Genomic DNA, 25,532 nt, shown 5'->3' with positions numbered 1-25,532 from the left:
TCATCTAGTGCTTTAATTTCATCTTACTCTAAAACACCCACACAAACACCTACAACACCAATTATTGACTGGCCAATTATCTGAGTATCCCATGTCCTACCCAGTTGACACGTAAAACTAACCATTGCAGAGAATAACCTCAAGAACTCAACAAAGTGAGAGTGAGTAGGGGCTAGAATCTCAGTCTGATTTAGAAGCCTGCAGTCTCTATACACATCCATGCCATCTCAAGGAGGTGATACGTGGCAAGCAGGCTTCGCAGGCCAACACCAGCAATGTCAAGTTTGGTCAGAGCAGTTTCTTTTTTCGCTCACAGACAATGAAATATGTGTTTGTCCTTCCCTCTGTTTAACCCTGAGCTGACCACTTTGCTTGGACTGTCTGGGACACAGAGGTAACGGTGCACACAGGGCAGATGGGAGAAAACAATGGAAGGTGGAGATACTCCTTTACATGTCCAAGAGGTTGAGAAAAGCCAAACAGACTAGGAACCCTGGCCTCCAAAGGGACAAAGTCCAGACTGGTGAAGAAGGGCTGCTGCTTCCAAGGGCTCCTGGCCTAACGATGAGGATGCCACACAGTATGTCCCAGCCCCAGAGCCTGGCACCCCAACTGTGGCAGCAGCTGCCATTGTCACATCTCTTGAAATAGCTGTGGAAGCTGTGACTCGTGTTAGTGAGGTCAGGGGAATGGAAGACAAGCAAGCTGTCAAGGTTGGCCATCACCTTGCGACGTGGATGGTTGTTGGAGCAGCACTGTAGACAGTGGTCAGCTCAGTTACTAAGAGGCTCTCCTGACTACAGAGTGGGTAGGGGACTGCCTGGAGAGGTGGCTCCGCCGTTATGAGCACTTGGTGCTCTTGTAGAGGTCCTGGGTCCCAGAATCCACATCAGACAACCCATAACTGCCAATTCCAACTCTAGGGGGAATCTGACACCTTCTTCTGACTTCTCTGGGCACCTGTGCTCATGTGGTACACACACAGGCAAGTAGGCAAATACATACACGTGTAAATAAGAAATGTCTAAAAAATTCATTATGCATATGCATTTACGTCTCTACGAATATGAACATGTGTGTAAGTTTCCTTGGAGACTAGAAGTGTTAGATCCCTGGAGCTGGAATTACAGGTGACCTCATCATGGGGTGATGGGCTGTCAAGAAAGCTGCTGTGCCACAGGGCACCACCCCCTCTCTCTGCTGCACCCTGAGCATGCCAACTCCGAACAGCCTGGACAGGGGTGTGTGGCTTTTACTTCTGTGGTGTTGGGGGTCACGCCACACCAGGGGAGCACCACACCAGGGGAGCACCACACCAAGGGAGCACTCTACCACCCAGCTGCACCCTCACCTGGGTCAAACTTGGCTTACTGGTTGGTTTTTATGCCAGCTAAGTCACAGCTTTACTGCTGATTGGATACATCACAGCCAAAACTGTTAGGGTAGGTTATTCAGAATGGTTCCCTGGTTGGGAAAGAAAATACAAAACAAAAACAAAACGAAACGAAAACAAACAAACAAACAAAAAAAACCCAACCCAAGTTTAGCATATTAGATGTAGTATACCAGAATAGAAAAAAACAAACAATAAAATACACAAACCAAAATGGACTTTCAGGTTTGGAGAGGAGAAAATAGGAATGTTGCCTTCTGGGCAATTATCTTTGTAGCCTTTAAAGTTGCATTCACATATGTTAACTTGAAACATTCACTGAATGCTGCTCTAGTTACTAACATTAGTGACCAAAATTTTAAAACTTTTCCCTCAGGGATCAAGAACACTACTGGTGCCAGGCGGTGGTGGTGGTGGCGGTGGTGGCGCACGCCTTTAACCCCAGCACTTGGGAGGCAGAGGCAGGCGGATCTCTGAGTTCAAGGCCAGCCTGGTCTACAGAGCGAGATCCAGGACAGGCACCAACACTATACAGAGAAACCCTGTCTCAACACCTCACCCCCCCCCCCAAAAAAAAAAAAAAGAACACTACTGGCTATTTCCCAAACCAGATGTCCAAACCACGGGGAAGTATCAAATGTCAGCTGCTGAAAGTGACCCCCACTTTAGGGGTGCACAAGGTCAGGGACTTCAGTACACACACACACACACACACACATCACAAAATGTCATTTAGGGTTCTGTGTTGTCAGCACCAGAGGCTGTGCACTAGGTGGCACTCCGAGCCCAGATTGAAGTCAAAAGACTACGTGCCATCATCTAGGGTTTGCAGGGTTCCGAGGGCGGTTGCTTTATGTTGGAAGAGTGAAAAATGGACAGACTCAGAAAAGTTCACCATGGGGCTAGTGTGTTGGAAAGACAACAGCTGAGAAATTTAAAGTCACAATGATGAGTTGAACACATGGCTGGACTGCGTCAATAAAGATCGAACAAGGATTCTGGAGACACAGCGCTGAGGCAGGAGGATTGGGAGTTCAAGGCCAGGGTTACCTGGGGAGATCCTGACTCAAACAACAAACACAAAAGAAAACAAAACCCAAATAAACACAAGAGAAAAGGATTGCCCTGTAGGGACGGATGACGTAAGAGATTGGATTTCAAAGGAACTGTCAGACTTCCTGAGTTTAATGGATCCTGAAACTTGGAGCACACCTTCCATGCACTTAGATGAGCCTAGCCCGAGAGAGAGAACTCGGGCTTGTGATGGGAACAGTAGAAGATACACCTTATCCCCATAAGTAAGCAGGCAATGCTGAAAATTATTTTCAATGAAAAATAAAACTGGGGGCTAGTGAGACGGCACAGCATGTAAAGTGCTCGTGTCCCGTCCCCCCTCCCCAATCATGCGCGCGCGCACACACACACACACACACACACACACACAGGAATAATGAATGATAAACTGGTAAATCTATGTAACTCTGTTTACTCACCTGAGGCCTTGTGAAGAATCAACTTCTGGCTGTCCTTAGGAGACAGGTTGGGAACATGAGGAACAGTCTGTCACCAGAGACCTGTACAGGAGCTATCACCAATGAGGACGATCCTCAGGACACAAGGCTGGCCCGGCATTCTCCCAGCACGTTTGATGTGAAATGGCTTTCTTGTTGTTCAGGGTTGTGGTGGTTAATTATGATTACCAACTGAACAGGATCGAGAACTGTCTAAGAGACACACCAGGATCTGTCTGTGACCCGCCTAACAGAAATGGGAAGATCTACCACCCACAGGGCGGCACCATCTCATGGCCTGGGGTCCTCGATGAATAGTGAGCTGAGCACCAATATTCATCTGCTTCCTGACTGTGGATGCCATGTGCCTCAGTGGTATGTACCCCCAAATTGTTAGGTATTTTTGTCAGAGCAAGGAGAAAAGTAACTAATTCCAGATACATAAGAGGTTAACAGCGTCCTATTGCCCGATGGAAAATCTTATTCATCTCTGTTCTCTACAGTAACCCTGGCGATCTGCAGCTACCATGTTAACGTGTGCAATCCCTCTGTGGAACTTTGGGAAACTGTGGTGCTCATGATTGAACCCTGGGCCTTGCAGTGGGAGGCAGGGACTACATCACTGAGCTGACTCCCAGTCCAGACTTCTTAAGCCTGCAGTAAACCTGGGCTTTGCTCAGGAAAGGCAGAAACTCATCCTTGGGGAAACTAAAGTCACGCAGCATTGCCCTTGCTTAGGGACCCATGGTGGTAAAGGGAGCAGCAAGTCTGAAGCGTTGAAGGCAATGACGAACTTCCCATGCACCTGCACCATGCTGCGCTCACTATCAGATCCGAAACTTAAGTCAAGTGTCACACTGCACTGACATCAGCAAACACATTCTAGAACTTTCGATAGGACCTTGGCTTGGTGCAGCTCAGACTTGGTGAGTTTGTAGAGCAGTTAAAAAGGGACAAATATATATATATATGGCTGCAATCTTCTTATTTTAACAAGAAAAGTACTTAGCTGGGCGGTGGTGGCACACACCTTTAATCCCAGCACTCGGGAAGCAGAGGCAGATAGATTTCTGCAAGTTCGAGGCCAGCCTGGTCTACAAAGAGAGTTCCAAGACAGCCAGGGCTGAGAAATCCTGTCTTGAAAAAAACCAAAAGAGAGAGAGAGAGAGAAAAAGAAAGTACTTAAAGGAACTGATACCACTACCAACATTTCATTGAAGGATACTTCAATACCATAGACGTTGGAATTGTCTTACAATAAGAAGGAAATTCATGCTGATAACTTATTATTATTTTTCCTTCCTGGATAGCTAAACATTTGACCCTGGTCAAAGTTTGGGGACCCACATCTCATAAGTCACTTAGCACAACCATGTCTATTGAAAAAGCTGAAAAGTGAGGTGGCCCTGCCTGTCAGGAACAGGTCTACCGTGGTGGCTCAGGCCTGCGGCTCTGGCATGAGAGCGGTCGAGGCAGATCTGTGTTCAAAGCCAGCCTGTGCTCCACAGTAAGACTCTATCTCTAATACATCAATTGTGTCAACTAGCAGAATACACTCTCAAAGAGAGCCTCCACCACTTATGCTACCAACTGGGGACCTCAGATAATGTTTATCTTAAAGCCAAATGTCACCATCATGGATGCAAAAATAAAAAAAATAAAAAAAAATAAAAAAAAAACCCGTCCAACAGTCTGGAAGCAGCTATCATTTATCAAAGAACCCTTATCGTACAATGCTATAACTAAACACTGATCTTGTTAGTTACATCACAAACTGTGATATCCAATTATGGGGTGCACACATCCATCAGACAGATGTCACCGCATCTCTAAACATGGCCCCTCACATGGGAAACTCTAAGAGAACTCAAGACCTTTCTGCTGAAAGTGAGTCCAGGGTGACTGTTTTCGTAGCCGTTTCCCCTTCCTGGGGAGAAAGCCACACATTTTATGTTGGTCTAAAATCTGCAAGCAAACCCTGGAAAGGCCAGTTAGTCCAATTTCCTGATTTAAAAGGCCGAGAAACAGGCTGGGGACATAGTTTAGTGGGTAAGGTGCCTGCTGTGGTTTGCATGAAAACTGGGGTCTGGCTCCCCAAACCCCCAAAGTTAGGTGCAGTGGAATCTGGTGCTGGGGGTTGGGGAAAGCAGGAGGAGCCCTGGGGCTCCTTGGTGAGCCAATGATGCCAAACTAATGAGACCCAACAGTGACCTCTGGCCTCCACATGTGACCAGACACCCCATACGAACACACACAACATTCATACACTGGGGCCGAGGAGCCGAGTGGCTTTGCTGAGGTCAGTAAGTGGTCTAGAGAAGACAGCACACTGCTCACCAGGGCTCAGTCAATGAGGGTGACACTTGGAGCCTCGGGTGTTCAGGCAGAGCAGCAATTATGACAGTAACACTTGTCTTCAAGCCTTGTAAGTTTAAAAGAAGAGGGGGTCCCTTTTATCTTCAAAGGTTGTTCCTTTACTAGCTCGAGCCATGCACTTGATTATTCAGAGTGGGAAATAAGAATGTCCTATGCTTTTGATTGAAACTAGTTATGCTCTGCAAGACTATGTGGCTTTGAGATCAATATACTTGAACATGGGCACCAAATCCCATCAAAGCCTTCAGTCCAATGCCCTTCTGTTCTTGGGCTTAAGTTCCATAAGACTACATTTTATTTTGATTTGCTATAAGGATATGTGATGTACATGTGTATAATCACATTCACATTGTGTGGTGCACGTGTGTGCTCAAATGGAGGCCTGAGGTTGATACCAGTGTCTTCTTCCTTGATAGCGCTCCTGTTATTATTGAGGCAGGGTTTCTTGTTGAACGTAGACCTCCTTGATTCAGGCTAGTCTTGCTCTGGTCATCCTTACCTCTGCCTCCCAAGCATTGGGATGACAGGCAAGCCACCATGCTTGTCTGGCTTTTACATGGGCACTTTATCCACAGAGCCATTGCCCCAACATTCTTTGTGACTACTTGGCCGACATCACTGTGGTCTAGATTTCTGCTATTGGTGGATCAATCAAATATCCATAGCGATGAACACAAGGAAGTTGTTGCCCCTTTATTGTTGACCTGGGCGACTTTATGGAGAAGAACATTCGGTTAATTCTGACTAAAACATTAGAACACACAAGCTGAATTCATGTCATCACCTCGGCCACAAGACAGTCAAGGTCATGGCAGGTTTCTCCTATGCTGTAAGGGATCAACGCAACTGTATCACACTCTATTAATTTCCGAGGTAACTAAGAAAAGGTGATTTTTCTTTAAACTTACAATGTACATGATTTTGAGAATAATTTAATACGTTAACCTCAAGATACAACTATATTCTAAGACCATTATTTTAAAGTAACGGATCCTTACAAGACCAAAATAACCCTTATATCATGAGGTTGGTTTAGCCTTTTTTTTTTATCTCCTTCTTCTTTCAACAAATGTGCACCACCACGATATTCCAATAGCAAGGCTAATGCCATGAATGTGAAAGCTGCGATTCGCGAGGTACCAACCACATCTAGAACCCAGGGAGGCCAATCAGACAGAGTGAGTGTCTCATTCATTAATTCTAATTAAATGATCAGGTGACATCACAACACTCTGGGGTGCAGCATTGAAACTGTCCATTAAGTTTCTTTTTTCTTGATGATCAGAGGTCCCACGTTGTCTCCAGTCTCTTCGTTATGTTTTATGTGAGCCCCATCACAGAACGGAAACTAGGAAGAGAGAAAGACTGTAAAATGTCTAATCCCCACATCAGTCTGTGCTCGGCAGAGGGGTAGCGATGCCAGATTCCCACACATCCCAGCTTCTAGTGTTCTTGGCTAGCAAAGGTACTTCTTTGAGCAGGAGGGAGAAATGGAGAGGAGGATAAAATCCAGATCACTACCCCAACATCCTGACATCTGGTGATGCACGCTGAAGACTTTAGCTGTGGCTACCTACTGGCTACCGTTCTAGTGACCTATGTCTTTTGCCTATTTGTAAATAGGCAAAATAAAAAAAAAAAGATGTGTGCTGAGGGCTGAATCCTGGGTTTTGTGCACACTAGGCAGGCACTGGACCCACAATTATGCCCATGGTTCTACTTGTAAGAGTTCAAGTTTATTCCATTAAAATCAATTTGTAGTTGTGTGTAGTGGTGTATACCTGTAATGCCAACACTTGAGCGGCAGAAGGTCAAGAGTTCAAGGCCAGCCTAGGCTGCATGAGATCCTGTCTCAAAAACCAAACAAAAATCACTTTGCTTAGGACCCCTGTGTCAACATCTTTGCAGCAATCTGGGCTCCAGTTTTCCCACTTTGCTAGCCCCTGCGCCTCCAGTACTTCCCCCTCTAATGAGGCTCATTTTGAAGGGTCCATGGAGACATTTTCTTCTGGAAATGTGATTATAAGTTTCCAACGTTGGTTCATTTTTACTAATTCCACATCATAGGTATAACTGACATTTTTGTGTCTGGTGGTAGAGGGACAAACTAATCCTCTGTCACTGTTTTCCAAAGAGCCAGCTTCTGCAGGACACAGGCTTGCTTTCGCTGTGCTTACAACACAGACCAGGGAGCCCCTGAGTCCTGGCAGACTTCATTTTTTTTTTAAAATGGTTTTTCAAGACAGGGTTTCTCTGTGTAGCTTTGGAGCCTATCCTGGAACTCACTCTGTAGACTAGGCTAGCCTCGAACTCACAGAAATCCACCTGCCTCTGCCTTCCGAGTGCTAGGATTAAAGGTGTGTGCCACCATGCCTGGCCAGACTTCATTTTTTAAATTAATTTTATTTTATGTGTTATGGCTATTTTGTCTCCATGTACATCAATGCATCATGTGTGTGCAGTGTCCATGAAGGCCAGAAGAGGGTGTCAGATTCCTGGAACTGGAGCTACAGACTGCTGTGAGCTGCCACATGTGTCCTGGGGACAGGAAATGGCAGTTCAGGGTCTTAACAGTGGAGGAAGAGTATTCCTGGGGTGTGCTGTTGGACTACTTACAACAGCCTCTTCTTGATTCTTCCTGAGGCCCATATCTACTTTACGGGGCAAGTCAATCCAGGAAATTCCCTCCTGTCTCCATGATCCCTGTCTCCATGATCCCTGTCTCGCTGTCTGTTCTTCCCTCCCGTCTCCATGACTCCTGTCTCCCCGTCTGCTCTCCCCTCCCGTCTCCGTGATCCCTGTCTCCCGTCCGCTTTCACCCACAGAAACTCAAACTGGTAGCGCTTGTTTTGGGGGAACATAGGCTTTCACCGACTTGGACACAGAGTTTTAATTATTCTGTTGAAATGGCAGCAAAAGGTCAGCTGCTAATTGCTTCATCCGAGAGCCTCGCCATCATCACCCACTCACCTGGCCGTGCTGACAGCCAGCTCAGCACCAAAGCCGGGAAAACTCTCCTTCCCGCTCTGCCTCTATCTTTACTTCTCCCCCAGGGCCTGTCCTGTCTGACTCTGCATTGTCCAAACGCGGAACATCCTCTCCGATTCCTGCCGTGTCGCCTTGACTCACCAGATCCTAAGTCGGGACCACTGCCGCTGCACATTTCCTCTCAACCCTCACCCCAAACCCACTCTTTGCAACTCAACTCTTTAGCACTGTTGGGGAAACATTAGCTTTTCAAACTGAATTCCTTTTTTCTGTTAAAGATGGCCCGCTTTACACCACAGGCTAAGATGCTGTAGTGTCCTCCCCAGTCTCCCTGACTAGTCCCTGCCAGGGCTGGAGAGCGTCGGTGGTTAAGTGTGTGTGCTCTTCCAGAGGACCCGAGTTTGGTTCCCAGGACCCATGTCAGGTAGCTCACGACTGCCTATAACTCTAGTTCCGGGGGACCCAACTCTGTGGGTACCTATACTCATGCACATACGTATAATTAAAGCTAATAAAAAGAAGTCTTTTTAAAAAGTCACTGTTTTTTTGCTGATCCTCTTCATTTCTCTCCATTTCCACAGCCAGCATGGTGCTGTAAGTTACGTCTGAAAGACCCATGGCCCAAACCATGAGGCAAAGTTTTCACACTGGTTTTCCTCACGGACTCATCCCCGGAGGGTCCGAGTCTTCACCCACCCCCTTTCCTCATGACTGCTTTCTTGCACATTTTGAGAAAGCATTGCTACCATGTGGGTGCTGGGAATTGAACTCAGGACCTCTGGAAGAACAGCCAGTGCTCTTAACCTCTGATCCATCTCTCCAGCCCCAAGCACTGCTAATACTTGCATCTGCCTCCCATTTTCTAGAGGCAGTGGGACTCTCAGACAATTCAGTCCACGGCATAAGCACTCCCATTTACCAATGCACCAGAATCACACAGACAGGGCTCACCTGGGACACCAATGCTGGCATGGGAGCAGGGGTACCCCAGTGAGCAGTTTTAGGAATTTAGATTTAACATCACTGACTGGAGAGCTTCTGTGACTCGGGGAAAGTCTCCATTTTTACTTTCTAAGGTTTAGTGAGCAGTAAGAATGGAGCCTATGTAGGGACACCTTTTGAAACAAGTCTAGATGACAGAGCGCCAAGAGGTTATGTCCTAGTAGCTCCAGGAGCACCTACTGTTCACATTCCAAGTCCACACCAGGCCATCGTGGGACACAGTGACGTCTCTTAATCTGCGTTTACTGAACCACACAACACCAAGCTACTAGAAGTGCCTACTGAAGCAGTTCCTCGGGGCTGTGATGGGGGATGAAGGCAGGAGCAGAACAGGAGAGGGTATCAGTATGCACACGATGTGAGAGCTGAAAGGGGAACTCTTAGGGTTAGAAATGGCAGTAAGAGGTGACAAGGAGGAGGTCAGGGAGAACCGGGAGGGGGTGGCAAAGTATGACGATATATATATTTATGAAAATGGCACAGTGAAGCCCATTTCTTAGCATGCTAACTAAAATATGTACACACACACCCGCTCCGGCCCCAACAGGGCTGGAGAGAAGGTTTAGCTGTTAAGGGAGTATGTGTATGTTCTATTCCTGTAGAAGACCCAAGTTCGAATCCCAGCTCCCAGCACTCTTGGGTACCTTGTAACTGCCTGTAACTCAAGCTCCATGGGGGATCTGATGCCTTGGCCTCTGCAGGTATTTGAGCTCATGTGACCATATCAACACATACACATGCACGCACACATGCACTCATGCACGCATACACACACACACACACACACACACACACACACACAGGCACAAATGCACAAAGATGGTATTAAAAACTAAAAAATAATAAAATAAAATATTCCCCGAGACACACTTTCTACTAGGTCTTACATAGCCCCTTCCACGTTTATGACAAGATTCGTGATAGCATTCTCCTCTGTAGTAAGCCTCTAACAGACTGCAATTTTAGAAAATAGTACTTTAAATTATGTGGGGTTTTTTCTTAGATCTAGGGACCAAACTCATGGCTTCTGGTACTCTCCACCACTGCCTACACTCTCAGCTCAGCATGCCATGGCCTTGGAAATTAAGCTTTGGAACTTCATTTCCCTCGAATGTGAACAGCAGCACATCCAGTGTTAGCATTTTGGGCCTCTCAGGACACCTGGTATTCTGAAGTCACCCAGTGCATCACCCTGTCCACGTCTAGAGCCTGCAGGTGTCATTTCCATCTGACAGAATAGAATTCTCATCGCATCAAGTGGGTTTTAATGGATTCAATACAGCCAGGTATTTAATTACAGGGACTGCAGCTAAGAGAAGGCTTAGGATAGATATTACCAGTAAGAAATCTAAGCCAGGTGAGGTGCTGCACACCTATAATCCAAAACAGGAAGACCGGCACCAGTGCAGGGCACCTGACTCCAAGGGGCCTCTGCAGCTTCACAGGCTACCCAGCAAGATCCTGTCTCTCTCACACACACTCCGCTCAGTCAGTTTCTCATTGCACTTAGGCTGTGGAATTTCCTCCCCAGATCCCCTTGGGGAAGAATTCCCGAGAGAAAATCGAAGACATGTTTCCTTCATCTTTGGGTTTTTTTGATGGTTAACTCAGTTTAATTCCTTGAGGGTATGAGGTCATTTCACTGCATGGCAGCTGTACGTTTGAGAAAACATATTCCGCAGGAGTATGGAGAGCTGTGTGTGCTGAGGCAAGCCTGCCATCCCAGCACTTGAGACAGAGGCAGGAGGATGGCAAGTCTGAGATCCCTGGCCAAAGTCCGTCTCTGACAAACAGAAAGCAGTGTGTGAAAACCAGGGAGGACCGGACCCCACAGAAGCAAGGAGGGGCAAGGCTCTCCACCAGCCTGGCACACGGGCACACTGGCACAGCACCACTCTCCACCAGCCTGGCACACTGGCACAGCACCACTCACCTTTTTGGACCTCCAGCAGCGGCAGTACACAGCCTTATCTCCCAGGTCCTCCATGTCGAAGGCGTGCACCACCTTGGGGTTGTCTTTCTGGACGTGAAGGTTCACCATACCTTTGGAACGAGTATCTTTGACGTAGAACTTTTTGTAAGCCAGGTAACCGAGGGCAGCTGTCCCAGCAGCAAACGTCACGGCTGCAATCCACTCAACTGCAACAGACAAGGGAGGGAGGAACCGTGAGAGGCAGTCGAGCTCCCGAGGCCCGACAAGCATAATGTTTAGAATCACATCCATTTCTTATTTACGGGTAGGTGGCATGTGCTCACAGTACGCGCTGAGGTCAGAGGGCAACTTCTGGGAGTTGGTTCTCTCCCTCCATGGCGTGGGTCCTGGGAATCGAACTCAGTTTACAAGCAAGGTAGAAAGCACCTGTACCTGCTGAAGCCATCCTGCCAGTCTGATAACGATTTTTTCTTCTTTTTTTTTTTTTGACCACAGGTTAATTTTATGTAATCAAACAAATGTAACATGTCTTTGCATTGTTAACAAAAGCGGTAGGAAAAATATGTAACACACCTTAAAATAATATTCCACAACATCACACCTTTTGTTCGGACAGGTGGTTTAGGCCAAACAAACAAAACTGAAGGCAACTCGTGGGCCTTTTTCCCTCCCTCCATTTTTCCTCCTCACTCCTTCCTTCCCTGAGTCTCCTATAGCTGTGATCTATGACCTTGATCCTCCTGCCTCCACACTCAGTGTTGTGTAACTGTCTTGTGCCACCATACCCAGGCTTCCGGCATGCTAGTCAAGCAGGACCAACTCCTGGATATTTAGGTCTGGCTTGCAAAGCAGAAGTGATTTGGCAAAGTGTATGCAGAAATTCTAAGGGTGAGGCTCTGTAGGTGATGGGGATGGCTTTTCCTGGGTCGTCACCCACTGAGTGATAACGATTTTCATTGTTACTAAATGACCCAAACACAGTGGTGTAGAGTTCTTTTCTCAAGGCTCTCCACCACCCTCCCTAATGCAGATGTGATTTTTACTACTGAGTGGACAGCTAAGTTAATATAACAGAGGGAAAAGCAACGGTTATTTTCCCTTCTCTAAGACAGAAAAGGGAAAGCAAAGCTTGATAATCTTTCAAGCGCTCATCAACATTTTCAGTAGCACCTGTACCTGCAAATACCTACTGCTTAAAGAAGAAAACAAAACCTGAAAAATAAGATTCAGGTTATAGCCGGGTGGTGGTGGCGCACGCCTTTAATCCCAGCACTCGGGAGGCAGAGCCAGGCGGATCTCTGTGAGTTCGAGGCCAGCCTGGGCTACCAAGTGAGCTCCAGGAAAGGCGCAAAGCCACGCAGAGAAACGCTGTCTCGAAAAACCAAAAAAGAAAGATTCAGGTTATAAACAAAACAGAAAGACCAGGAGTAATGGCATTCATTAGCAAAAGGAGTTCACTTAAAGAGCAAAATCCCGCAGTTGCTTTGAAATGCTGTAATTTATCAAAACCCAGTGCACCTCGACATTAACACAAATAGAACCAGATCTGGACAAGACAAAGAGAGACCAGTAAACCCTGCCCCGCCTGCCCCCCCCCCCCCCCAATCACTGAGCATCCCCAGGATCTGCCTGGCAGGGTTGGTTCTAGGTCTGAAGTTATTCAAAGGCTACCAAAATCTACAAATTGCTTTCTCACTAAAATACAAAGCATAGTATTAGTAATACTAGTAACTGCAATAGTCTCATATGAAACATTCAATAAATTCTTCATTTCTATTTTCTTTCTGAATTTCCTAAAACTTCATTTTAAGCAAAATGTTATTCTACTTCCCAATAATAATAATAAAAAAAATTGTTGGACTAACAGGCCATGTATTTATTCCTTCTGCATCCAAGGACTCCTTAGAAACCCAAGTGCTTAGCAGCCACCTCGGCTCCAGGCAGTGACGGCAGAAGCCAAGTTCAGCATTATCTGGTTGCCCTTAGCCTCAGAAGAGAGTTGTCTAGTCCCAGCATGGAGGGGCTGCAGGAAGAAGTCGATCGATTGGGGTCAGGATAAACACACTGGGCTGCTTCCTAGCACTTCCTCATCAGGTCTTCAGTGTCTGAAATGAGTTCCCAGACTATCAAAGAAAGCCCTAGGGAGATAAGTACAAAAACATTTTTATTGCCAAACACAATCCCATGGGCATAGTGGACCCCAGGATACTTCTGTCTTCCTGTCTCACAGTGGGACACATCTGATGGTGTCTACACAGACCAAACTAGAGCTCAATCCTTTTTTCTTTCTTTCTTTCCTTCCTTCCTTCTTTCTTTCTTTCTTTTCAAGACAGGGTTTCTCTGTGTAGCCATGGCTGTCCTGGAACTCGCTCTGTAGCCCAGGCTGGTCACAAACTCAGAGACCTGCCTGCCTCTGCCTTCCAGGTTCTGGGATTAAGGGTGTGCTGGAGCTCAGTCCTAACAGCTTCACCTACAAGAGTCCTCACACCCACCCCAACTCCTTTCATCTTGGTCTTCTCATTTATTTAACAGCCTCCACCCAATGTTTCTAATGGGCACACTCTATGGATCATGGACTCTATTTTCAACTACAGAAGCATTTTTCTCTGTAGAAACCAATTTAGATTGGTTTCCATCCCAGGTCATTTCCATTTCTTCTTGCTAGGGCACCTAGAATAAACATTAACTGGTATTCTGTTATTCCCAGGTGCCACCTGACCAGTGGTCACCTGACAACTTCGAACCTTTGACCTCCTCAGGAATTTTTCTCTTTTTACAGGACTGGGAACTGACCCAAGGCTTCGAGTATTCTGGGCAAATGTTCTGCCTCTGTGATGCATCTCCAGCCCTTCAGAATGTTTTGTAACTACGAATTTTGTGTAAATGTCTCTTGAACTTCAGTGTTCAAGCGGGGCTGAAATCTATTTCAATTTGCCGGACTCCCATCCCCTTCGATGAATAGCTCAGGAAGGAGCTGCAGGTAGCTATACCCAAGGCGAAGCCACTCACAATTCAGATGGAAGAATCTGAGGTCAACCTTGGCTAGACATTGGACCCTGTCTCAAAACATGAAAACCTCAATTTCACAGTGTCTGCTGACATGTAACAGGAACTCAAAAAGAAGTTATAACTCCCCTTCTGAATTAGGTTACCACAGCTCCTTGAATATTGTGATCTTAGTTCTTTCTTTTTTTTTTTTTTGCAGGAATTTAATTTTGAAGGCAAATGGCCCCTGATACCTATTTGCTGTAATGGAGTTCAGGCTCCACCTCCTGAGAAGCTTTTTATACTTATGTTAATGATCCCCACAAACTTCAAATGTCCTGAGATTCGTAGAACAACTGGCTGGCATTAATTGGGTTCAAGGTAGGAAACATTCCTCCAGTCTCTTTTTCCCTATTACCATATTAATATATAGGATGACATCAGAAAACAAAAACCAAATAAACTTTTACCTTCTCCAGAATTTTTTGACCAGGGAAGAAATGAAAGAGGAACAGGCACAGAAGAGCAGCCATACCATAGACGTCACAGCTGACGCACACCCTAGGTACTCGAGGGTGTCTGTCCCATGGGACTCAACACACAGGCTCTGTGACCAAACGTCCAGCAAGGGCACTGGCCGCCCCGACAAGTGTCACAGTATTGTATGTGTGCTAGAGAAACAGCATTGGAATCACTTCAAGTGAGTGTTAGACCCACAGAGCTGCATCAGGCCTTAGAGGGAAAAATTCTATTCTTCCTTCTTCCCAAATTCTAATTTCTAATCTCATCAGGGACAGATTGCTACTTTCCAGACAGAAGGAAAATGTTGCTACTTTATCACTCCATGACTGCAGCCTCAATCAGGTTTTTTTTTTCTGGCAAAGAGTGGCAAACAACTCTGGCAACTCCAGGGTAAAGAAAGAAAAGGGAAGTAGAGAGAGAGATAAAAACGATTCAAATGCCAACCTGGAGGAAGAAGAATCAGAGAGTAAGCAAATAACACAACCCAAGAACACCCAGAGCATGGCAGAAGCCTGTCTCAGAATTAGTAACTGTCAGGCTGGAGTCCCTCATCTGCCATCCGAGGCTGAGTGCCTGTTGGGGTACCTCTTCACACTGAGGGCATGGCAGGGCTGGTCTTAAGTTCACTCACAACTGCAGAGACAACACACGACTCTGATCTGTTCTCTGCTGCCTCCTTTCAGGCCGTGAGCCCTTTCCTGCCTCCTCCAGGGCAATCCTTTTTCCTTTGCTAGATACAGTTCGTAAGGGTGGGTTGTTCCTGGAGATCAATCAAACCTGTTTTCTTCTACATAAACACCATTAAAGGAAGATTAGAGCCAGGCAACAAGAGAACACGATCTCTGCTTCCTCATGCAGCCTCGGGTCTGCTTTATAGCCTCTGGTTTCTCTTGGACGTGCTCCTAAACCCACAGCCCTCCTTATGACTGATCCCTCAGATATGCCTTACTGGGAGGGTTCATTTGCTTTGACTTAGAAATCTCACCCTTCTTTTCCTTCAGACTAGTTCCTGCTCAAAGGACCTTCACCTACCCACTACCACCAACTGCCACAGAACCGGAATGTGCTGGAATGTGCGTGGGTCAGGAGAGGGGGAGGGGCACTGTGCTGAAACCAAACCTTCCGTGAGTGCTGGTTTTTTTTTTCCCCTCAAGATTTGGTACACGTGGCGTCAACATCAAGGGAGCACTATGCAGTGACGGATGAGCAATTCATCTTGATTTTCACCTGTCCCTTCCATGGCCTCAGTGTTCTTATACCTGATGGCTTTTTCTAGACCTGTGTCTAGACCTGAGATCTACTTCTCAGACTCAGAAAACAAAAAGCATCAGTCAGCCAGGGGGCACCTCAGGCACCCATAGGGATGCACAGGGTTACTCTTTCCCATTCCAGAAAACATCCACCAAAGACAACAGCTCTTATTTCAGCTCCAGCTGGGAATCCCACTGCTCATTATCTGCTTACTATTTTCTTGGTGTGACCTGTACATTCTTTTGCAGAAAAAAAAAAATCCTTTAAATAACTTTCCAAAACTCATGGAACTAGAAAATGTCATCCTGACTGAGGTAACCCAAACCCAGAAGGACAAACATGGTACGTACTCACTCATAAGTGGATGCTAGATATAAAGCAAAGAACAGTCAGACTGCAACCCACAGATCCAGGGAGGCTGCATAGCAGGGGGGACCCTAGGATGACTGTGGCTTATAATAAGTTTTGGTATTACTCAATCACTGGTCAAGCCTCAGTGAAACATTTCATTATTAGGATAAGAATTTGTACTGTATCAAGCCGATAATAGATGCTGTGGAGCAACAAATAGAAAAATAAATAAATAAATAAAGATGAAAAAAAAAAACTCGAGAAACTTACTGAATTAATATATTCTGATAGAATGAACTGGAAAAATATAAAGGACTCCGAAGAAAGTGAGGATATAAATAAAGGGTATAAACAGACGGGCCAGCATTAGTTATGTGCTTGTGATGATCCAGGCTTGCAGTGGACAACACAGCACATGAAAACACATAAATCCCTCTTTATACCCTGTGGACAGGACCAAGTAAGAAGATGTACAAGAGAAAGCAGGGCAAGGCACAGAGCTGGCAGGAGGGCTCAGAGGATACAGGTGCCTGCTGCCAAGTCTGTCTACCTGAGTTTCATTCCTGACCCACACGATGGGAGGAGAGAAGAACGCCCATAAGCTGTCCTCTGACCTTCACCCAGGTGCTGTGACCCTTGACCCCCTCCCCTCGAACTCATACACAGTAAGTAATTTATTAAACAAGAATTTTGATTTAAGAGGCTGGTAGGCAGGCTAGCTCCATGAGTAAAGGCACTTGCTGAAAAAGCCACATGACCTGAATTCTGTCCATGTAACCCACAAGACTGAAGAAGAAGCTATAGAGCTGCCCTCTGACCTCTACTCTGCTCAGCAGCAGACCTCTGTGGGTTTGAGGCCAGCCTACTCTACATAGGGAGTTCCAGGCCAGCCAGGGTTAACAGAGAGAGACCCTGACTCAAATAAAGAAGACAAACAAAACAAACAGAAACAGGCACTGGCAACGAGATAGCACAGAGCCGGGAGAGACTGACTCTCTTTAGTCAGCCCTGTGGGAATGGAAGGGTGAAGGGCGACAGCAGGCGCTGTGAGGTGTGGAGGCATCGAGACCAGGAGGAGTTCAGAAAGGCCGTCTATTGGGCAAGAGGAAGAATCATGAGACTGCATACGTGGGCATCGAAGGCCACTTTCCAGAAACCATAGTGAGCTCGCTGACACTTGCCCAAACTATCTCACACTGCCTAGGGGGCGGGTCTCAAGTTCCATCACTTTTCTGCATTGCCCCTCTCTAACTCCAGTCCTGGTTTGATACCCACTTAGCTTTATTAGCCGCCTTCCCTCTGGACCACAGGCTCTCCATCCTCAATGTAAAGAATTCTGCAAGCATAGACATTCTCCCCCCACCCTTAATTTTTTTTTTTTTTCCTCTTGAGATGGTCATGTTACATAGCCCAAGCTGGCCTCCAACTCTTGATTCTCCAGAGGGCTGGGATAGCAGGTATTTGCAACCACACCTGGTTGTAAATCAGTATTTTAGTTTTCAACTAAATACCAGTAGGCATGTTAACTCTAAGGGTCCAAAGTGTGGCTCAATTGGTACACTGCTTGCTTTGTTCCACAAAGCCCTGCATAAAATCCACAGTACCAAATAAACCGGGTGTGATAGTGCACACCTACAATCCCAGCACCCACGAGGTAGAGGCAGAAGGATCAGGAGTTCAAAGTGATCTTCTGCTATTATAGCAAGTTAGAAGCCAGCCTGAGTTACACACAAGACTCTATTAAAAAAAAAAAAAAAAACAAACAAAAACAAAAAGCAAACCACAACAGTTGTACAAGATCCAAGAAGTAAACATAAAAAGGTATATTGCAAGCGCTGGAGAGATGGTTCAGCTGAGGGCACAGGCTGTTTTTCCCGAGAAGCAGGGCTCCATCCCCAGCACCCATGTGTCTGGAACACCAATTCCAGGGCAACTGACCGACACCCTCTTCTGGCCTCCATGGGCACCTCATGCACACCATATACCAAAATACAAACAGCCAAAACACTCATACATAAAGTAAATAAATCTTAAAAGGGGGTGGGGGATTTATTTCCAAGGCAATCTACATTCCAACTTTGAGGGGGAAGGAGCTGGTAGAGGAAGCTTGCAAAGCCTCTGGGACTCTCCCCACGGTCTTCATAATGATCTCTCTGTCATTCCTATTTTTAAAAAGTTACCCCGTATAACAAAGGCGAGTACTTCAAGTTGAAGCTAACTGGGGGGTTTCACCAAGAGGTTTCCTATTCCGTAGATAATGGTAAACTAATGGAGAGTCACCTCTGAGCTTCCTTGTGCCCACAAATGAAGCAAAACCAAAACCTTATCTTTGGACTGCAGGAAAGACCAGTCTGCAAATGGTGACAAGTCCTGGGGGTTCACCTTCCTTTCAACAGCACACTATCTAAATCATGGTCTAGTATCTGCTTCTACAGTATGATCCCAGATTTCAAACAAAAACATATTTTGCAATCTCTTGGCTCACCTCAGGCATGTGCAACAGTGTTCCTACAAAATTAAAACAACTGCACCACAAACCACACGAGCATTTTATTTTGTGCAACAGTCTTATTGCCAAGAACATTGTTTTTTCAGGTGTGGTGGCACAGGCCTATAGTCTCAGCAGTAGAGAGGCTGATCAGGAAGATTTTGAATTCAAGGCTAGCCTGGGCTACAAGGAAAGACTAGGTCTCCAAAAAAAAAAAAACCAACAAAACAACAAAAACAAACAAACGCTCAACAGCAAACAAAACAACCCCCCCAGATTTTAAAAACCATAAAGAAAATTTAAACATACCAAAGTGCATGTATTTAAAGGAGTCCCAAGATGGCTATCCTTTGGAGTAAATTTTGCAAAAGAATTGTCTTTAGTAACTTTAAAATGTTCGGTCATTGGCATGATGGCTTCTGGGGAAAGGTGCCTGCTGCCAAGCCTGATAACCTGAGTTTGGTCCCTGGGACTCACATGGTGGGAGAGAATCAACTCCTTACAAGTTCTCCTCTTACTTCCACATGAGCCATGGCACGCCAATAAATGTTAAAAAAATAAAAATAAAAGTTTTTCTCCCCCTTACCTGCCAAGTCAGTTTCATTGACATACGGTAGAACCTTCCACTATCTATAACCTAACTACTACAAAATTGAGGTCCAAGTTAGGAATGGTTACAGAATTGAGCACTATAGATAATCAGCATTTGCTGAATGAATCAATGGGGCTCATCGTAATGAACTTTTACCTTTGCTCAACTAAGGTTGAGGTAACCAAACCCTGGGGTGTGGCATTTTATACCTGGGTAGAGTCTATCACGCATATCGCAGAGCTTGTGGTCAATTTGAACAGTTTATCACCTTAACACTAGCCAAGTTTCACAAATTCTCTAAATTTCAGGCAGATTTCTTCAAAATACTGTTTTCAAAGCTTAGGGAAGAAGGCTACTTTCAGTTGTTTCTTGGACCACTGCCATCAGTGGCCTGATGCAAGGTGCGTCAGAAACTGGGAAATTGAAGACCTCGCTCGGATTGGGTTTCCTTCACCTTGGATCACAAAAAAGCCAACAAAATATCTACGACATGACCATTCCCGGACGCCAGGGTCGGAGGAAGCTGCCAGTTTCCCCACACCACTTCTCGGTGCCCTTGGGGGTACTGAGGGACAGAGGATTTTCAGGGTGGACTGTAACCCGCTAGCCTGGTTGCGCACATCGTGGCTGGCTGGGGAAGTGGTCCAGGGCCGGGATGCCGGCCGGCACCAGCATCCGGCAACCCGCGAGCTCTCGGCAGGCCTGCGCCTGCCCTTGTGCAGGTCAAGGTGACAGTCCGGATAAGGGTGGCGGGGGACCGGCCGCGGGCGGCTCACCTCGCACAGAGTCGCTGCTGATGCCCATGGTGCGGGCAGCGGGAAGGCCGTGGCAGGACCGCGCGGGCGAGCGCTGGGGGACCGCGGAGACCCGGGCAGGACGCAACCTCCGGGCCCACTCACAGCCACTGCGCAGGCGCCGCGGCAAGCTGGGGAGCGCGTGTGAGGGCGCGCCGGTAGAGTCGCGCATGCGCGGCGGCCCCAACCCGGAGGACCGGTGAGGATTTGACAGCCGCGGGACAACCCAGGGTGCCAAGGTGGTGACTGCGTCTGCGCTGGCCGGGCGAGCCTATCCAGGCCGGGTTTTACAGGTGGTCCAGTTGTGAGCGTTTCAGGTGACTTAGGACAAGTACCCGCAGGACTGTCTGTCGCCCTATAGCCGGCCATAAGCCCGCTTTGGCTATCGGTAACGCAAGGGGTGGCCAGCTCCACGGTGGGTCCTGCAAATCTGGCCAGCTCCGCTGTGGGTCCCGCAAGACCAGACTTTGCCATAGGCTGCCAGTGCAGACGCACAGGCGTTGATGGAACTGCATCTGGAACCTCTGCTAGCCACATTGGGCCTCCGGACCTTCGGTCCTTGACCTTGCCAGTCATCTACCCAGAAAAACAAAAACAACTTGCTCCGGCTGGCGAGGCAGTTCAGCGGTACTGTGCTTGCTCAACGGTATTGTGCTTGCCCAACACGCACGACGCTCTGTCTTCAATTCCCAGCACTGCCATGAATAAATAAACATAAGTAGAGTGTTCATCTCTTCAAAGAAAAACGTGCTCACTTAGGAAAACTACTGAGAAGGCCGCAGAGTCTTAGAGATTAGGAGCACATACAGCTTTTTCATAGGACCCAAGTTTGATTCCCAGCACCCACGTAGGTGGGCTCACAACGCCTGCTATTCCAGCTCTAAGGAACCCTACTCCTCTGGCCTCCCCGAGCACCGGCACACACATACAATTAATCTTTAAAAAGAAAGTGAATTAGGATGACTGTCAATCTCTAACACATAAACTTGTCACGATACTTTGAGGCAACAGTCAGGCTGGGTGCCAACTGGAAGGTGTGAGAAGAAACAACTTCACTCAGGATGCTCCTGTCCCTTTGATCTGGGAGGGCAGGGCGTGGTGGGAGGTCTGCCTATCACCACCTCTCTAGGTTGCCCTGCTGCCGTCTCCCAGGAGTGGGGCACCTCACATCGGGACGTACCGAGGGATGCTTGTTTGTCCCGGGAAACTCTGGGGCGCTGGTGATGAAGCAAACAGTGGATACGTGGGACAACAGTCCCATCCTGCGGGTCTCTGAGCATGCTCAGTGCTGTTGGGCAGCAGGCTCCGACTCGGAACCTGCTCAGTTCGGTGCTGGTCAATCTTCTGGACGTGCTCCTGGAAGGGTGAGCGCGGGTCTAGCGGGTGGCTTCTGCGCATGTTCAGTGAGGTGCTGGCGGGGCTCCAGTAGGGTAGCCTCTGGGCATGCTCAACACGGCGGGGCCGGAGCCAGGCTAGTAGCATTTGCGCATGCTCAGTCTGGTCCTGTCCGGGCCGGAGCGAGCAGGGGGCGGGCAGAGGCGGAGCCCAGGCGCCCTTATCCCGGGCGCGGGCGGCCGGAGTTCAGAGTGCGGGCCGCGGAGCGGGCAGCGCGGTCTCGGTATGGGTCCGCGCGCTGGGCCTGCGCAGGCGATGCCGCCCGGTCCTTCCTGACGCCTGACGCCGAGTGTCGCCGCCCCGATGGCCGCCGAGCCCCCTGCGCTGCGCCTGCGGCCGCCGGGGAGCACCGGGGACAGCCCGCCAGTGCCGCGCCTGCTCGGAGGCTGCGTGCCGCTGTCGCATCAGGTGGCTGGCCACATGTACGGCAAGGACAAAGTGGGTGAGTGCAGCCCCGGGTCCCCTTCCTCAGTCTCCGCTGTAGCCTGTCCGGGCAGTCCCCGGCCTCCGCTGTGCCCCGCTCCGGCAGTCCTCGGCCTCCGCTGTCCTCAGTCTCGGTGGTCCTCAGTACTTCGCCGTCGCCACCCCTACAGTCACCGGCCTCCACTGTCCCCACCCTGCAGTCCCAGGCCTCCCATCCTGATCACAGCTGTCCAAGGCTCTTCTGTTCCCTACCCGGCAGTCTCCGGCCTCTGCTGTTCCCGGTCCTGGTTGTCCCTAGCCTCGAGGTGCCAGCTCCCGCCTCCCCAAGCCTTCCCTGTCCCCGGGGCTAGGAAGCCGGGCGCCCCCAGGAGCGGCCACAGGCTTCTGGTGGTGCGGAGAGGCGTGCCCCTTCGCCCCAGGGAAGGCGAGTGTTGATTGGAGAAGGCGTTGTTAGTAAAAATAAGGAACTTGGTTTTCTTCTCTGGACCGGGAAGTAAATTCTCCCTGGAGCTCAAGATCTGTTTATAATCGGGAGTAGTAATTGCAAAAGGGACCCAAATGCATGCGATGCTAATCCGAAGCTTCTCTGCTTGGTGCAGCTGCATCGCTGGAGGGGAAGAAAACAACAAACTGCTATATGTTTTTAAACTTGCCTTGGCTCATCCAAGATCACTCCCTGTCCCTTGAGGAGGGTTCTCGGTGTCTTTGATTGCGCTGGGAGGCGTGGTTCAGCAGTGCAGAACCTTGCCTCCTGGGTAGGCTACACGCCCGGCTGTTGCATAGATCAGTACACAAATAAAATATGCATTCTTTCCTTGTTCATTTTTATAGACCGTTCCTTGGCATTTGTCATGTAGTTTGTGAGTTCACGATTTATAAAACAGCACAGGGCAGAGACTAATTAATCCCGCTGCTCACAGCGGATGGGCAGCGGACATAGGAAGAGTAAGATGGACTTGGAACTCTTGTGGATAGCTGACCCGGAACAACCGTTTTTGTATTTTGTATTTTGCTGATAAAGTGGTTCAGGTTTAGGCTGGTTAGGTAATACATTTTCTTTTTCTTTCTTCAGTGGTATAGAGGATTCACTTTTAAGACCTCAGACAGGCTAGGTAAGAGCATTACCACTGACCTACATCCCCCAGCTCTCCTTTATCTGTTTTTCTTTTAAGACAGGGGTTCCCAAAGTGCCACTTGGAATTTTCTGTAGCCCAGGCAGGCCTTGAACTTTCCATCTTCCTGAGTGGCTGGGGGTATAGGCATGAGCCAACAGGTCCTGCTAAGGTAATACATTTTAAGACAATCCTGATTAAGTGACATACCTCACTGAAGTCACATTGCTATTGTGTCCTAGAATCAGAAACCAGCACCCACCATATATTTTGGCCGTGAAAAGCACACATAGACTGGAGCTCAGCTGCGTTCAGGAAATGTTGAAAGACTACATTAGAGTTAGGGAACTTGAGGTTCTTGGCTGAGATATTTCCTCCTATGCATCATGTCTGGAGTCAGCTTGTCCTGAAAGACAGGATTCCTATAATCTAAAGGTGTTAAGAAAGTGATTGTTTCCTGGGGGGTCCTGAGAGCTGCTTCTTTGCAAAGAACAGACCCAAATAAAAATCATCTGTGATTGGCACTTGAGACGAGCTTATGATACCAGCGACCTCCTTAGAGTCATTGGTGAAGGATTACAAACCCTGGCTGGGTGGCAGTGGCGCACACCTTTAATCCCAGCACTCGGGAGGCAGAGCCAGGCAGATCTCTGTGAGTTCGAGGCCAGCCTGGTCTACAGAGCGAGATCCAGGAAAGGCACAAAGCTACACAGAGAAACCCTGTCTTGAAAAACAAAAACAAAAACCAAAACAAAAAACAACCAAGTGCCTTGAATGTGACTGTATTACAAACAGTGCAGAGAGAGCTAATTTCTCAGCCAAACTGCCTAATCGAAAGAATAATTTTAGATTGCAAAGAACGTAGTCCTCAATTTTAGTATTCAGTTTTGTTTTTTGTCCCGTCCCCCCCCCCAATTTCACTAGATTCTTTTGACTCCCAGAGATCAAATTCTTCATGTTGTTCCGGCAGTCTGCTGTTTGTTGCTCTGAGTTCTCAGATGTTTACCCTGTAGACCGCGCTGGCCATCATCTTCCCTGATCATAAATAGATAGCAAGGGAGTCAGCCGTTCAAAGTTCAGCTGTTTAGTATTCCTCCACTGTCACAGGGAGGTCACAGTGTCGAGACCAGTGGTTCTCAACCTTCCTAATGCTGAGACCCTTTCATCCACGGTGACACCCCCGACCATAAAATGACTTCTGTGGCTACTTCGTAACTGCAGTTTTGCTGCCATTGTGAATCGTGACGTAAACACCCGTCCTAGCCGACCTCAGTGAGAGGTCTTGTGACCCACAGGTTGAGGCTCAGACCCTGCTCTGCACTTCCTTAGTTCTTGATGAGCTTTTGAAGACATCGTGGCTGTTTGTATTGTTTTTCAAAACAGGGTTTCACCCTGTAGTTTTGGTGCCTGTCCTGGATCTCACTCTATAAACCAGGCTGGCCTCGAACTCAGAGATCCGCCTGGCTCTGCCTCCCGAGGGCTGGGATTAAAGGCGTGCGCCACCGACACCTGGCTTGTATTTGTTATCATTTTTAACTGTGGTCACTCTTGCTATGGAACTGGAGTTTTCATTTTAGGATTGATCTTATCTCCAAAAATGAAAGAACTGTTGATTTAATTAATTTTTAAAACAATGAAAAACATGGGACTCAGAAGATCCCACGTCAACAAACAACACCCGTAGCCAAGGGAAAGCTGTTAGTATTTCTGACACCGCTTTGGTTTTATGTTCCTCACTGAGATCATACTCCATCAAAAAGGACATTGAAAACTTAGTTCTCTGGATACAAAATGTTTGCCTTATGAAAATTTTATATATATATAAAAGCTCATGATCTTTTAGGAAAAGAAAAGAGTGATGCCCTTGCTCCACTTGTCCTAGGGTTAATCACTGGCGGCAGCATCCTGCCTGTCCTTGGGCTGTTGTTTTGGGGCACTTAACTACGCACATTAACGGCATTCTGAACCTTCATACTGACGACGATGCAGTGGCATCTGCTCTTTTTTTTTTTATCTGTGCCATACCTTGTGGTAAACCATGTTCATTTGATGTAGAGGTGTTCCTTGACCTGCCATGGAGGTACTAATCCTCACCAAGTACACTGCTCTCTGGTGGCCTGGTGGCCTTTACCCCACTTCAGAGTGTCTCCTATAGAGTGCACGTATCTTTGCATACCTGTGCCTCTCTCGCTAGATGACGTTGTGTTTTCTGTAACAGAAGGTGTGTTAGACATTCCTGGACACAATAGCTCGCCTTGCACATTGTGCCGCCAAAATGCAGCAGCCACGTCAGTGTCGATCCCCAGAGTTCTCAAATGGTTTGTTTACAACCCCTTTCCTGTTTTAGTAGTTTAGTGACATACCACTAGTTTCACTTAAAAACCTCCAAAATTTTAAACAAGTGTCTCAAAGCCAG

General features: G+C 47.5%; 2 protein-coding genes across 4 annotated transcripts in view; one reads left to right on the top strand and one right to left on the bottom strand.

Moving 5' to 3' along the window:
* Positions 1-5,948: 5,948 nt before the first annotated feature.
* Cisd1 (CDGSH iron sulfur domain 1) lies at positions 5,949-21,481 on the bottom strand. Of its 2 annotated transcripts, none has more exons than XM_037200068.1 (3): positions 21,367-21,481; positions 11,204-11,409; positions 5,949-6,628 (listed from the first exon to the last, which is right to left on the bottom strand). In XM_037200068.1, exons 1-3 carry the CDS (start codon positions 21,464-21,466, stop codon positions 6,539-6,541), a joined length of 396 nt encoding a protein of 131 aa, XP_037055963.1. In that variant the 5' UTR covers positions 21,467-21,481; the 3' UTR covers positions 5,949-6,538. The 2 variants fall into 2 exon arrangements, with proteins under 2 accessions (XP_037055963.1, XP_028733100.1); XM_028877267.1 differs by lacking the exon at positions 21,367-21,481 and adding an exon at positions 20,169-20,373.
* A 257-nt stretch (positions 21,482-21,738) lies between these two features.
* Ipmk (inositol polyphosphate multikinase) overlaps positions 21,739-25,532 on the top strand; it is a 34,207-nt gene continuing 30,413 nt past the window's right edge. Inside the window, exon 1 of one of the 2 annotated variants that reach the window (XM_037200067.1) lies at positions 21,739-22,023. In XM_037200067.1, coding sequence (XP_037055962.1) covers positions 21,885-22,023 — 139 coding nt within the window. In that variant the 5' untranslated portion in view covers positions 21,739-21,884. The remainder of the gene's footprint in view (positions 22,024-25,532) is intronic. The other variant, XM_028877266.2, reaches the window with a different exon arrangement.

The sequence above is a fragment of the Peromyscus leucopus genome, chromosome 16_21 (assembly GCF_004664715.2).
Source record: "Peromyscus leucopus breed LL Stock chromosome 16_21, UCI_PerLeu_2.1, whole genome shotgun sequence".
NCBI classification, from domain to species: Eukaryota; Metazoa; Chordata; class Mammalia; order Rodentia; family Cricetidae; genus Peromyscus; species Peromyscus leucopus.
The sequence above is the reverse complement of the archived record's forward strand: the minus strand, read 5'-3'. Positions and strand labels throughout refer to the sequence as shown.

Bases quoted from the DNA above. Each gene is read 5' to 3' on its own strand.
- Cisd1 (XM_028877267.1), bottom strand. From the start codon at position 20,358: ATGCGCGACTCTACCGGCGCGCCCTCACACGCGCTCCCCAGCTTGCCG. The intron at 11,410-20,168 runs GTGAGCCGCCCG...TGTCTGTTGCAG, and splicing joins CAGCAGCGACTCTGTGCGAG to TTGAGTGGATTGCAGCCGTG. The intron at 6,629-11,203 runs GTGAGTGGTGCT...CTCTCTTCCTAG, and splicing joins GCTGCTGGAGGTCCAAAAAG to TTTCCGTTCTGTGATGGGGC.